The sequence below is a fragment of the Triticum dicoccoides genome, chromosome 1B (assembly GCF_002162155.2).
Source record: "Triticum dicoccoides isolate Atlit2015 ecotype Zavitan chromosome 1B, WEW_v2.0, whole genome shotgun sequence".
NCBI classification, from domain to species: Eukaryota; Viridiplantae; Streptophyta; class Magnoliopsida; order Poales; family Poaceae; genus Triticum; species Triticum dicoccoides.
In genome coordinates, this window is record NC_041381.1 from 144,317,136 (window position 1) to 144,331,330 (window position 14,195).

The 14,195-nt window shown below is 40.0% G+C and overlaps 1 protein-coding gene across 18 annotated transcripts; it reads right to left on the reverse strand.

Annotated features, from left to right (window-relative positions):
- Nucleotides 1-4,172: 4,172 nt before the first annotated feature.
- LOC119324003 lies at nt 4,173-13,051 on the reverse strand. Of its 18 annotated transcripts, none has more exons than XR_005156730.1 (9): nt 12,483-13,051; nt 12,125-12,191; nt 11,273-11,520; nt 10,782-10,863; nt 10,420-10,510; nt 6,323-10,358; nt 5,415-5,481; nt 4,923-5,048; nt 4,173-4,841 (listed from the first exon to the last, which is right to left on the reverse strand). XR_005156730.1 is itself a non-coding variant. In XM_037597724.1 (4 exons), the coding sequence occupies exons 1-4, from the start codon at nt 7,453-7,455 to the stop codon at nt 4,603-4,605; spliced, it is 858 nt and encodes a 285-aa protein (XP_037453621.1). In that variant the 5' UTR covers nt 7,456-10,770; the 3' UTR covers nt 4,173-4,602. The 18 variants fall into 18 exon arrangements, 1 of the variants encoding a protein (XP_037453621.1); XR_005156718.1 differs by having other exon boundaries at nt 10,777-10,863; XR_005156729.1 differs by having other exon boundaries at nt 6,323-8,422; nt 10,222-10,510; nt 10,777-10,863.
- Nucleotides 13,052-14,195: the final 1,144 nt, after the last annotated feature.

Consider the following 14,195-nt stretch of genomic DNA (forward strand, 5'->3'; position numbering starts at 1 on the left):
GGTAAAGATTCGATGGACTATGGAATAAGGAGTGGAAAGAGCCTAAGCTTGGGGATTCCCAAGGCACCCCAAGGTAATATTCAAGAACAACCAAGAGCCTAAGCTTGGGGATGCCCCGGAAGGCATCCCCTCTTTCGTCCTCCTTCATCGGTAACTTTACTTGGAGCTATATTTTTATTCACTACATGATATGTGTTTTGCTTGGAGCGTCATTTTATTTTGCTAGATTTTGCTTGCTGTTAGTTAGAATAATGTTTTGCATCTTTAGTTTCAATAAAAAAAGTCAAGGATAGCCTTTGCCATGCTTATTTTGCTAGTATACATGTTGCTGTTTGAAAACAGAAAGTTTACTGCTGTTACAAAAATTCCCTAGAAAAGTCAGGGAATGGTATAACATTGAATCTTTTTGCATATTAAGCTATGATAAATTTATTACAGTGGGAATTTTAGTTCATAATTTTTGGGGTCAGGGAAGTATTGATACTCTTGCATTCTTTACAGACTATACTGTTTTAGCAGATTGCTGTTATGTTTGCATTGTTTGCGTATGTTTGCTTGTTTAATTATTTTATTTGAGGATAGGAGTATTAAATATTCAGAGGCATTTAGTATTCAATGTTGAATAATAATTTTAGTGATTTTTTACAGTAGAATGTAATAAGGTTTTGCATTGGCTTATACTAACCTATCTCATGAGTTCTTGTTGAGTTTGTTGTGAATGAAGCTTTTGATAAAAACAGAAACCATGATATGAGAGGAATTAAGGAGACACAAAAGTTCAAGCTTGGGGACGCCTAAGGCACCCCAAAATAATATTTCAAGAAGTCTCAAGCATCTAAGCTTGGGGATGCCCCGGTAGGCATCCCACCTTTCTTCTTCAGCAATCATCGGTTAGTATCGGTTGAACCTAAGTTTTTGCTTCTTCACATGAGTTGTGCTATCCTTGCAATGTCATTTTATTTTGTTTTGCTTGCTGCTTGAATACAATACCAAGATCTGAAATTCTTTTATGAGAGAGAGTCTTCACATAGTTACATAATTATTTAGCTACTCATTGGTCTTCACTTATATCTTTTTGAGTAGTTTGTCATTTACTCGTGTGCTTCACTTATATCCTATGAGTAAATTGTTGAATGAATTGATTGTCATAAATCTGAAATTATATATGTTTCATTTGCTTATCCCATGGGGAGTAATGACTTCACATCTAAGAAGTAGAGGTTGTAAATTTATTGACGATTGGCAAGCATTGTATTGGTCATTTGAACAATTCATGAAAGAATATTGAAGGAAGGGAGATTTCACATATAAATATATTATCATAGACATCTTTTATAATTGTGAGCACTCATTAAGTATGACATGCTAAAGAGTTGATGTTGGACAAGGAAGACAACGTAATGGTTATGTTTTCTCGCATCTCAGTTAAAGTATATTGTCATGGATCATTAAAACATGTTGAGCTTGCCTTTCTCCCCTTGCTAGCCTAAATTTCTGTACTAAGCGGGAATACTACTTGTGCATCCAAATTCCTTGAACCAAGTTTTTCACATGAGTGTCCACCATACCTACCTATATGCGGTATTTACCTGCCGTTCCAAGTAAATTTGCATTTCCCAAACTCTAAACCTTCAAATTATAATCTGCTTTGTATGCCCGAATTGCTCATGTAGCAACTAGGGGCTGTCAGTGTCTTCCATGCTAGGTGGGTTATTCTCAAGAGAATTCGACTCCGCTCCTCATTCACGAGAAAGTGGCATTAACCGGGATGCCCAGTCCCATGATCCAAAAAGATCAAAGCAAATCAAAATAATTAACTCCCCCAGGATTGTTGTTAGTTGGAGGCACTCGTTGTTTTGAGCAAGCCATGGATTGATGCTTGTTGGTGGTTGGGAGAGTATAAACTTTTACCATTCTGCGTGGGAACCGCCTATAATGTATGTAGTATGGAAGATATTGGGAACTCTTGGTTGTTATGTTGACAATGAGATCATACCTCTTAAAATTATTTATCTCTATTTCAAAATCGAGCTCTGGCACCTCTGCAAATCCCTGCTTCCCTCTGCGAAGGGCCTATCTTTTACTTTATGCAAGAGTCAAGGTGATCTTCACCTTTCCCTTTTTCATTTTATCCTTTGGCAAGCACTTCGTGGTGGGGTGATCCTGATATATATATCCAATTGGATGTACGTTAGCATGAACTATTATTGTTGACATCACCCAAAGGTGAATACGTTTGGAGGCAACATTATAAGCCCCAATCTTTCTCTGTGTCTGATTAAAACTTCATAACCACAAGTATTGCGTGAGTGTTAGCAATTGTAGAAGACTATATGATAGTTGAGTATGTGGAGTTTGCTATTCCTGAAAATAAGATGAATTGCAATTGTTTTGATGACTAAGAATGAAGTTTTCTAGTTTTCAAGAATGTTTACGGTCTATGCTTTGACATGTGAATTGCTTGTTACTAGTTCATGAAAAGTTTTATGAGATGAACTACTGTTATGACATATTATCATGCTAGAAAAGGTGATTGAAATTATCATTGATCAAACTTGTGCACCTCTAGCATTCACACTTCATAAATTCTTTCTTTTATCATTTACCTACTCGAGGACGAGTAGGAATTAAGCTTGGGGATGCTGATACATCTCCAACGTATCTATAATTTATGAAGCATTCATGCTATATTACTATGTGTTTTGAACGATTATGGGCTTTATTTTCCACTTTTATATTATTTTTGGGACTAACCTATTAACCGGAGGCCCAGCCCAGATTTGCTATTTTATGCCTATTTCAGTGTTTCGAGGAAAAGGAATATCAGACGGAGTCAAAACGGAACGAAATCAACTGGAGAAGTTATTTTTGGAAGGAAAGCCACCCGATGGACTTGGAGTGCACGTCAGGAGATACGGGAGGTGCTCACGAGGGTGGGGGGCGCGCCCCCTGCCTCGTGGGGCCCCCGTAGCTCCACCGACGTACCCCCTGCACCCATATATACTCATGTACCCTAAAACTTCCAGAACAGAACCTAGATCAGGAGTTCTGCCGCCGCAAGCCTCTGTAGCCACCAAAAACCAACCGGGACCCTGTTCCGGCACCCTGCCGGAGGGGGATCCCATCACCGAGGCCATCTTCATCATCCCGATGCTATCCATGAAGAGGAGGGAGTAGTTCACCCTCGGGGCTGAGGGTATGTACCAGTAGCTATGTGTTTGATCTCTCTCTCTCTCTCTCTCTCTCTCTCTCTCTCTCTCTCGTGTTCTCTCTCGTGTTCCCTCTATGGCACGATCTTGATGTATCCCGAGCTTTGCTATTGTAGTTGGATCTTATGATGTTTCTCCCCCTCTACTCTCTTGTGATGAGTTGAGTTTCCCCTTTGAAGTTATCTTATCGGATTGAGTCTTTTATGAGAACACTTGATGTATGTCTTGCGATCCACTTGATGTATGTTTTGGTGATGAACTTGCGGGTTTCGTGACATTGGGAACCTATGCATAGGGGTTGGCACATGTTCTTGACTCTCCGGTAGTAGCTTTGGGGCACTCTTTGAAGTACTTTTATGTTGGTTGGATGAATATGAGATTGTGATATGCATATCGTATAATCATGCCCACGAATACTTGAGGTGACAATGGAGTATCTAGGTGACATTAGGGCTTTGGTTGATTTGTGTCTTAAGGTGTTATTCTAGGACGAACTCTTTTATAGATTGATCGGAAAGAATAACTTTGAGGTGGTTTCGTACCCTACCATAATCTCTATGTTTGTTCTCTGCTATTAGTGGATTTGGAGTGACTCTTTGTTGCATGTTGCGGGCTTGTTATATGATCTATCTATGTTATTATTGTTGAGAGAACTTGCACTAGTGAAAGTATGAACCCTAGGCCTTGTTTCCTATCACTAGATGACCACTTGCGCCCATGGCGCAAAGGACGAATGTAAGCCAATTGGTGTAAGAGTGTGCATTAACATATTGTTTTTCAAAAAGAATAGCTCAGATACTATATGCAGTAAGTACATAAGATTGGAAATGATACACCAAGTCATGCAGGAAAGGACCCTTGTGATCTTTTTAGATTGGATAAATAATCATGTAGAGGCCTTTGGATATGAACTTGAAGGAGCATATATTTCCTTTATCATGGTTGTTTCAAAAGCATGCGATAGAGAAGTCTAAGTAGCGGATAATCGATAGCTAAATGCACAACAGTGTCTTAGGGGATTACATAAGATCGAAAACAAGGATAAACATAGATGTCTTTGTAGGCATTCATATAAATAATATGTTATATAGAAAGGGGCTCCTGCAACTTGCTTATATTGAGTAGACAATCAGGTACAATCCCTTGGAAGTGCATTTGAAGCCGAAAGCATATGTTTGCCCTTCGTTCATGTGGGTCCGACGGAAGAAGTCGCTCCAGCCTTTAGTGATGGTGGCCCTTTTGTCAACTCCCTTGATAAAGCGGGCTGTGACAATGATTGTTCCGTCTCCAGTTGTGATTGGAAGTTCACCTCGGTCAGCATCCATGTGTGGGAAAAGGGAACCCGTAGAAAAGTGGACATTAAAGTACTCAAAACAGTAGTAAAGGTTAGTCACTATATCATTTTATACCATGCTATTATATGAAACAGAACAGAATAATTGCGAAGGATTACCATTCTTTTGCCTTGTGTTGCAAATGTTTCTGTCATGTGGCACACATAGTAGTTATTAGGCGTGGTGGTGTTGTGGATGATCTTTTGCAGTGCACGAACATTATGGTTGTAGAGCCTAACTGTGTTGCCCCACACAACGAGGTGACTAAACTCATCTAAGTAGTGCTCGCAAGGCTCACCTATGTTAAATTGCACAAAATTATACTTTTCAGTAGTTGTTGCAAGATCTGATGGAACGGGAAGAGTAATGTAGTTCTTACCACGAAGAATGAACTTTCTGGGCTTTAGATGGATTTTCTTGCCTTTGAACTTTTGGATTGAGCTTGCTTTGCGTGGGCGATGAATATACTCGTATCGCTTATTGTGCTTCCGACGTAGTGGTTCGTCTGTGTTGAATAGGTAAGGAGAACATTGTAAAAGGTTGCAACAGTAGATAGAGGATAACATAAACAAACAGAGGGGCTAATTAGCTTGTGTGTATTAGTGAAAGGCAGAAAATGGTATCCATTGTATATGGTAAGCTGGAAGTAGGAAGCAGTGCTTGCACATGTAAAAACAAATAAATTACAGCATTAATGAATAGCAAACACAAGATCTATTGGACCCTGAAAGAAGTTTGTTTTATTACATACTTGATCAACTTGCATGTGTAAGTGTGATACAAAAAACTTTTCAAACAGCATGCACCAGCGAAGAAGAAGAAACATTCTTTGCAATTTATAAACAATTATAAATACATTTTTCAGAATTACCATGGGTAATTTGGCCACCGCTGGTATCATTGGTTGTGTCTACCTCCTCTTGTTTAACAGCAGCCATCTGGAAAGAAGTAATAGAATAATTAAGCTGATATATTAGACCATGGTATTAGTTGTGATGATTAACAGTGATGCACACAGACTTAACAGGCCATTAGTAGTAAAAGGCGGTCATTATATTAATAAATAATCCTAGCCCTCAAAAATCTGATTTCTTTATGTGGGAGGGGAAGCATATCGCTCAATGCCAGTGGGTGAAATCGACGGCATCGCATCGAACCCAGTAGAGGGCAGATCTCTCTCGCCTCATTTTGAAGGTGAGGGAAGATCTCTCTCGCCTCATTTTCAACGTCCGGCGGATGAAGATCTCATGGCTCTTGGCCATGTGAGTGCTCTTCATTGACTTGAAGATTGGCCAGTTCTCAAAGACGATCTTGAGCGAACAATAAACTGTATGCGAATAATCAGGATGGGATAGTGCTTGTGAGCATCATATTAAGAACCAGAGACATGGCAAAAATTATGGTGATTTCATATGTTAATAAACCGGAAAAAGTAGCAAGATGAGTCTAAAAAACAAATCTCTTGACAGTGCTCTCTAGCAAGCGTTGCAGAGATAGAGAAAACTCAGTCACAGTCTCTATAACAACATCTCCTATAGGCTGGGCGTAACATACAAATTTTTGGAGCTACAGTGTCTTCCAGCATAGCATCTAAAAATAGTGCTTGATGGAAGATGTACATGATCTATTTGGAAATTTTGAGATGATATTGTAAGTGTTAGGTTATATCTCATAAAAATAACTATATAAGTATTAGATAAATTGATTTGCCTCTTTATCGATTCTGTAAGAGAAATCTTGGCTAGTCTGTACGAATCTAATGCAGTTGTTGGATCCTACCTTGTAAATCTGGCGGTTGGAACGCGTATGCAGAAGGGAAGAGGTGGCTTGTTCGTTGGTGAGTCCTTGATCCAGGCGTGCCGCAAGCGAATACGTTGGTAGCACGCCGTGATGACGGACAGCGGCGCTTCTTCGGAGCGGCTTCTTGGTCATGGCTCCAGCAGCCGGTCGATGCCAGGTCGGTCGTTGTCGATGCGGATGGGGGAGGTGGTCCGGCAGTGGATCTGGATAAGGAATCTGGAGCGGCTAAGTTTAATGGGAGCTGCGGTCTCCTTCTAAAAAGGGCCAGGCAAAGATTTCTATGGGCTGGTGATGGGTCGTGAAATTTTTCGAAAGCCAATGTATTAAGCAGGCTGGTCTATTTTACAGAAACTTGTAGTTGATGGAGAGCGTTTTTTTGCGGCTACAAAAGTCAGAACCACATTATTATTATTATTAGTTTTGCGGGGCAGAACCACATTATTATGTTTGTTAATGAAAAAAATTATTTCTGCGTAGGCGTTGCACAGAGATTTAGTAGTACAGATTTTTCCTGTTGGCATAAAAAAATGTATAGCATAGTCAAGGAGCTATATGATTGGTTGTCTATGGTAGACAGAAGGGTGACAAAATGTTTTGCGAAGGAAAATAAGAATGTGATTTTTATGAAGGCTAATCTCGATGGAGAAAACAGGGGCATCTGAAAATTGTTTTTTCCTTTTTTACCAATAGGGCTGCATATTTTGTAAGCATCTATAAATTCCAATGGATTACTTTTGGCTTGTTGCACGACATAGGGAGTATATCGAACATGTGTGTATGCTTGATATTAGAGTCATGGTGGCTTGTGTTGCAATAAGCAAGCAGGGAAAAAGAATGAATTAGAAATAACAAGCCTCGGTAAAAGTTGTTGTTTTGTAGATCAGAAACAAAGGCGCCATAAAATGATTTAAGTGTTGCCAAATGGGTCCTGTTCATGTAATAAGCATGTAATATTGCAGAGCTATAATATTGTCTTCTTAAACTAAATTGTGACAAATTCTTACTCTGGCACACTTGAGGTAGTCACCATGAGCATAAATTCTTTCACCATCAAACAGTCTCTTATTATCCATTGGTTTTACGACTCTTGTCAAACTGCATTCGCACGACATCTGTGTGAGGTTCACACATTAAAAAATATGGTCAACTTGTAATTCTATGGTCTGCAATACTGCAAAATCAGATAAATGTTTTGGAATGGCTAAAGAGTAAAGATAACACACAAAAAATAGTGACTTTGGGCCAACAAAGCAGAAGCACATGATTACTGATTTGGTGTCGGCTTACTTCTTAAAGCACAAAATAGCACGGCTACACAACCTTGCTTTGAGGAAAGTGAGCATAACAGCTACCCATTAAACACGGTTATGAAGGAAAAAGGACAACCTAACCATAATTGCATAACGAATTATTTTGCAGCAGAAACAACATCATGTTGGCCAACCTGAAAGAAAGGACTCACCTTTAATGAAGAAGGAAGCCGAACACACCCACATTATAACATCAACAAGAGAATTTCCAGGAATTTCTGGACTACAAAAATTCATAGAAACTCCATATGTGGGACAAACTCACATTGGCGAGCTTGGTGAGAAATTACACAGGGACACGATTAAGCAAGCAAACTCAAGACCTGGTTCTAACAATTGCCAACCGTGAAATAATACAATTAGCGAGTGTGAAATATTACATGCTAAGCAAGCAAACTCAAGAAACTGATTCTAACCAGTTAACTGTAGACAAGTAGTCTAGAATTCATGTGACATGTGGTGTTCTCTGAATAACTATAAAAACAGAGGAAAACAATAGAAGATGGTAAGAAATAATTTTATGTTATAGAAATAAGAATACTTAATGAAACATTGGGGCATAAGAATACATAAATGAGTCAATAGTTAACTCATTAGCAAGATCTGCACTTCAATCCAAAAGTAAGAGCTGTCTATTGCTGATCACTTTCTACACTGATGAAACATTCATCAGAATATTATCACTCACTAACCGGCAAACTGGCACACACAAAACACACATCATTCATGAGGTAATGGCTCTATGGGCATTGACATCACCGATCCATACCTGCGCACGAATTGATGAACAAAGGTGAGGGCACACATGGCTAGCAAAGGTAAGATAATCAACATAACCATAGAGACATGAAATCACATGGATTCAGGTATACAATGGTACCTACGGGTATAGGAAATCAAACAGATTTTGATAGCATAAGTAAATCACAAGAATTAACTTTGTGGATTGTAAGCATGGAATGAAATAACTGTACATCTATTTTAGTAAGCACTCGATAAGGAATCAAGGTTAGGAAATTATCTACTCTAATCTTGTTGCGCAAATATAATTTCCATCGGCACACACCAGAAGACTTGCATATGGCAAGTGAATTTCGGCAAGACAGGTAATCATAAGCATAGTTAAAACCATAACGAAAAGAGTGGATCTGAAACAGAGAAGGTTGCCCCGGGGAGCAAGGCAGAATGTGTAGGAGATCGTGGTCTGCTTCGCTGAAGAAGAAAGCAGATCAAAGACCTAAGAACAAAAAGAATGGTCAACCAAACTGGAAAGAGAATGAGAGAGAGATCTGCTGCAACCACTATTTGGGTGTTGCTTAATCATTTTATCTTCTCCGTGTTGTTGTATTTTGAATCAGAAACTGTTTGAATGTACAACGATCCAAATAAAAATGCAACTAATACCCAAAGAGGCATTTTGGGAAATTCATTTAATTCCATTGGAACTAAATACTCGAGTAAGGTCTCAAGTTTGAATTTCACTGGAAATTCAAATAAGATCAACCCAAAATAATCAATGCATCCTTTCTTATTTGTTTTCTTTTGAATCGGAGACTGCTGGAAGCTTTTCTGAGTAATTTAGAGGCCCAGCCACTTGTTGATGATCCTGTAAGATGTGTGGGAATCCCACAAGAATCAAATGCCTCAGGGATCTCCTCGAATGGACAATGGGAAACGGGTATATACATTTGTATTTCTCCAGCAATACCACAACAAAGAGCAATTGTTGTTCTTGGACTAATATGCAAATAAGATCAACATCAAATGCAATGGCCCAAGTCTACTCACGATTAATGTGAAAAGGACAAATAATAAGAATAATGAAAGGACAAGATAATCTCCTTACAACATATGGATACAATAAAGCAAGGATCCTATATCATACTACATATATTTGATGGATTGCGTCCTTTTCAACACCTTTTCATGTAATACAACATGATACATTACAATGTAATTTATTTTATACGTTCATAAGGAAGTGATTAAAAAGTAGTTCATTAGCACAAAACAGAACTAAAAATATTGTTCAGTCTCTCAAAAAACTAATCAAATACTTTCCACCTAGGCCCTACCAAAAATTTCACCCTTTGTCAAACGGTTGTCACTCTAAAATTTGGAAAGAAGCTAAAGCACATAACATAAAAGGTTGGTCATCTATTGCAATGCCACAATAGAAATCAAACTCGACTTTCTATTTTCTGCCACACACCGGGTAAGCAATTCACCAAGCACGCACAGAACAAAAAGGGCGAACATAAATAAAGTCTCGTTGTATATACATATTAGCCACATGATACAAGTTCACTGGTAGATCAAGAAAACATCAACAACACACCCTACTGTGAGGAAAAGTTCCCACAGATTGCTGACTATTAGATAACAATTTATTTACAACATGTTAACATGTAAAGTGAATATAATTATAGATCTTGATATTATAGAACCAAAACCAACAAAGAACATTTCATAGTTATCAGATCAAATTGTTCCTCGGTGAGTATAGACTCACTTCCACTGACATAGAATGTCAATTTATATTGTGGAGTCCACTCATCATAAGTTTACCTTGTCTGGATGTGCAAACATTGATTTTTGTTTTAGAGTCCAGTGGATAACAATGCAGGGATATAGAACAAGATTATCCTCAGAATACAACAAATGGAAGCGACATGGTTAGAACCTAGAACTCCGTTCTTCGGAATCTGCAAATGAAAATTCAGTTGGAAACTGCAGTAGTTCAATGAAAACTATGGACGCCCTTACCCTCCGATTAATTATGTAATGCAGTCTCCATTGGGTACACTCAATTATTATAATAACCGTTACCCTCCCGCAGATCATGATCAGGCACTCGCTGCTTCAGAAAACAAGAGCATATTTAGTAAGGCATATGAAATCACTGCTATAGAATCGGCAAACGACAATTTAGTTGGAAACTACGGTACCACGATCAAAATTATGGATGCCCTTACCCTACTGCGACTAAGACACACTCAGTTGTCAAAATCAGTCACCCTCCAGCATATCATGATTAGGTACAAAAGCATATTTTCTCAAGAAATAACATATCGACATAATTATAAGGAAGAGGAATCAATAGAGTAGCAGTAAGGTGCCAACCTCACCAAATTTAGTCACTGTATTAGCTTGAATATGAATTCCAACTGTCTCCATATCATTGACCTTGCAGGAAGCAACATAAATGCACTGAACAGTTGCAAATTTAGAGTTAAGAGTGTTTTCATGACGGAAAATATGGTTGTGACTGAAGATGGTAAAAAAGGTAAACTAATCTATCTTCGCCTTCCAGTTTGTAGGAACTAAGATCATACACAAACTGCTATTCTCCAGAGTTGAACTGAACTAAATACAAAATAAGGCATTGCAACGAACTTGTGGTGGAAAACCTACACATTAATTCATCTTGGCAAAAGAAAGTAGTCGAGGGAAAAATAATAAAATTATGACTAATACGTCACAATGCTTGATAGGAGTTTAACCCGAAAAAGAAAACAAGCTAGGAAGATCATAGATGCACCATAAGAATTCCAAACAAGCACTGCAAATAACGATGGGTGTTCAAGAGAGAGAGGGGGAAGAGATACATAGGGTTCACCTTGTTCTTATTTACCTAAATATTCCTCAATATTCTTTCTTTGCTCCTTTTCGTCGGATTTGCAAACAACTGGGAAAACACAACAACTGTTCGGTCGAACTGTGTCTTCCTGAGCAGACCTCGACTGCGCGAACTAACAACAATGTTGTACTACGTTCACATGGTCCACTTCTCTCCTTTGTAGTCCATGCCATAAAAACTGATCCTTCCACTAGAGTAATTAAATTATAATTCTTCATTTCTATTCCCTGACAAAAGTGTAACAGAACAGCTATGTTTGGTAAGCAGTATCATATACTTCGTCTAAAAAGGGTATAACATATACAAGCGCATATATCGAATGAATATGAGTGTGTAAGATATTATACAGCATCGCAAAGAGTGCCGATAGCATTGTCAATTTTGTCGAGGTCCATGATCAGCTCATCAAGAACATTTAGTATGCTATTTTCTGTACAATCCATTGCTACTCTGCATGCACACGCACATGTGGTTTTAGATAATGGAGGAGTGACATTGTTCTTCCATGCAGGTTATGTTGATCACAGAACCAAATTTTAGGACAAGAATAGAAGCGAGCTAGTCAGTACTTTCAGTAGTATCATTCATTTATTTATTTTCCTTGTTGAGGAAAACCTGTTTTTCTTTCTTTAGAAAACAATCGACAAGACAGGGAACAAAGAAATCTTCTGAACCAAACCTGGCTAGACTATGGTGGTGCTCGCGTGTGTGGTAATTTAGAAATGAAAACAAGCTAGGAAGATCATAGATGCACCATAAGAAGAAACAAGCATTGCAAACAACCATGGCTGTACATGAGAGAGAGGGGGAAGAGAGAGAGAGAGACTTCACCTTGTTCTTCACCAAAACTCTTCCTCAATATTCTTCCTTTTCTCTTCTTTGTCGGATTTGCACACAACTGGGAGAAACCCATAAATTGATATATAAAAATCAGATTATTGGTAAAAGGGGAAGATGTACTATTAAAAAAAGAATTAATTCCCCTTAAACAAAAATGCCATCCTAGGATAAGAAAGAACTAAACCAACTAACATGTCTAGCAATCTAGAAACAGGGAGTCCGGGGAATAGTTGATATGTGAGCATGAGTTGGTCAAGGAGTGGTAAAAATCTAAATAAATAAGGGCACGTATAGACTAATTTCTTCTTGTATCTATCTTTCCCTTAAACAAATGCGGTTCAGAGATGACCTTGGCTCGTTGGAGCTCCGGAGCAGCCGTGAACTCACAGCCATCGGCAGCAGATGAGGAGGAGGAGGTCGCCAAAGGAGAGGGGGCACCAGATCCACAGAACACCACCCTCGTTGAACGTGCCCCTGCGTGCCCGCCCCATGCTGCAAGCCACCACCCACCCTCGTCTCCCTTCTCCTCGATCTCCCATTCCCTTATGTGATGCGCCATCGTCGATCTATCCCCCCCTGCCCAAGAATTTGGGCGCGGGCCTGGGATGGGGCTCCCCGAGGTCCAGCGTCCCATGGCCGGCGGTGCCGCCTCACCAGGCACGGCCTGTGCCTTCATGCTTTCTCCGGACTCCTCCCTCTTCCTAGCAGCTCGAGCCAACAGCGACGGGCCGGTCGGGTTCGCCCGTGAAGCGCGTGGCCACGATGGTCTGCACGCGAGCGATGGGAAGGCGGGGAGGAGGAAGAGGCGGGCCGATGGAGGAGTAGCAGCAGGGCGGTGGCGGGGCTCCTAGGGTGGAGAAGAAGGAGGAGGAGGTGGTGGGAGGGAGTGGCGGCGGGTGAGGGAGGAAGGAGCGAGGGGCGTGGGGGTCTGGATTGGGGCTAGGGTTTGATGTCGTTTTCATCCCTCGCATGGTGCGGTGTATTTTTCGCTCGCGTGGTGCGCTGCGCCCGATCGCACGGGCGCGGTGTGGTGGTCTTTTGCCTCGCGTGGTACCGTGCTCTCGAGGCATCGGTTGTGCCTAGCACTTGTTGAGGCTTTATATGTTAGATTGCAATACCGTTTACTCTCATTTTTACCACTTGTTACCTTGTTGTTTTTATTATTTCAGATTACAAAAACCTATATCTACTATCTATTTTGCACTTGTATCTTCATCTCTTCGCCGAACTAGTGCACCTATACAATTTGCCATTGTATTGGGTGTGTTGGGGACACAAGAGACTCTTTGTTATTTGGTTGCAGAGTTGTTTGAGAGAGACCATCTTCATCCTACGTCTCCTACGGATTGATAAACCTTAGGTCATCCACTTGAGGGAAATTCGCTACTGTCCTACAAACCTGTGCAGTTGCAGGCCCAACAACGTCTACAAGAAGAAGGTTGTGTAGTAGACATCATCTGTTAATGAGAAAACACGCGGTGGCAAAAGCATCACTCCAAACGCAAAAAGGTACAGAAGCATGAGCAAGAAGTGTGAGGCCAGTTTCAACTATATGGCGATGTTTGCGCTCAACAACGCCATTCAGCTGATGTGTATGTGGGCATGACAAACGATGGGAGATCCCAAGCTTATTAAAGAAAGTGTTGAGGTTACGATATTCGCCCCCCCCCCAATCTGACTGAACATGGATAATTTTATGCTTGAGTAGACGTTCAACATGTAATTGAAACTTAATGATTATATCAAACACATCAGATTTGCGCTTAAGAAGATAAAGTCATGTGAAACGACTATAGGCATCAACAAAACTTACATAGTAGTTGTGACCACTAACAGATGTTTGTGCTGGACCCCACACATCAGAAAACACAATTTCAAGAGGGCTCTTTACTTCTCTAATAGATGAAACAAAAGGTAGCTGATGACTTTTGCCTTGTTGACAGGCATCACACACAAACATCTCTTTATTGCTAGACTCTAATGGCAGCTCATGGCAGTGGAGTATGTGGCGAACAATGGGTGTGGCGGGATGACCAAAGCGAGAGTGCCACTGGGAAGGCGA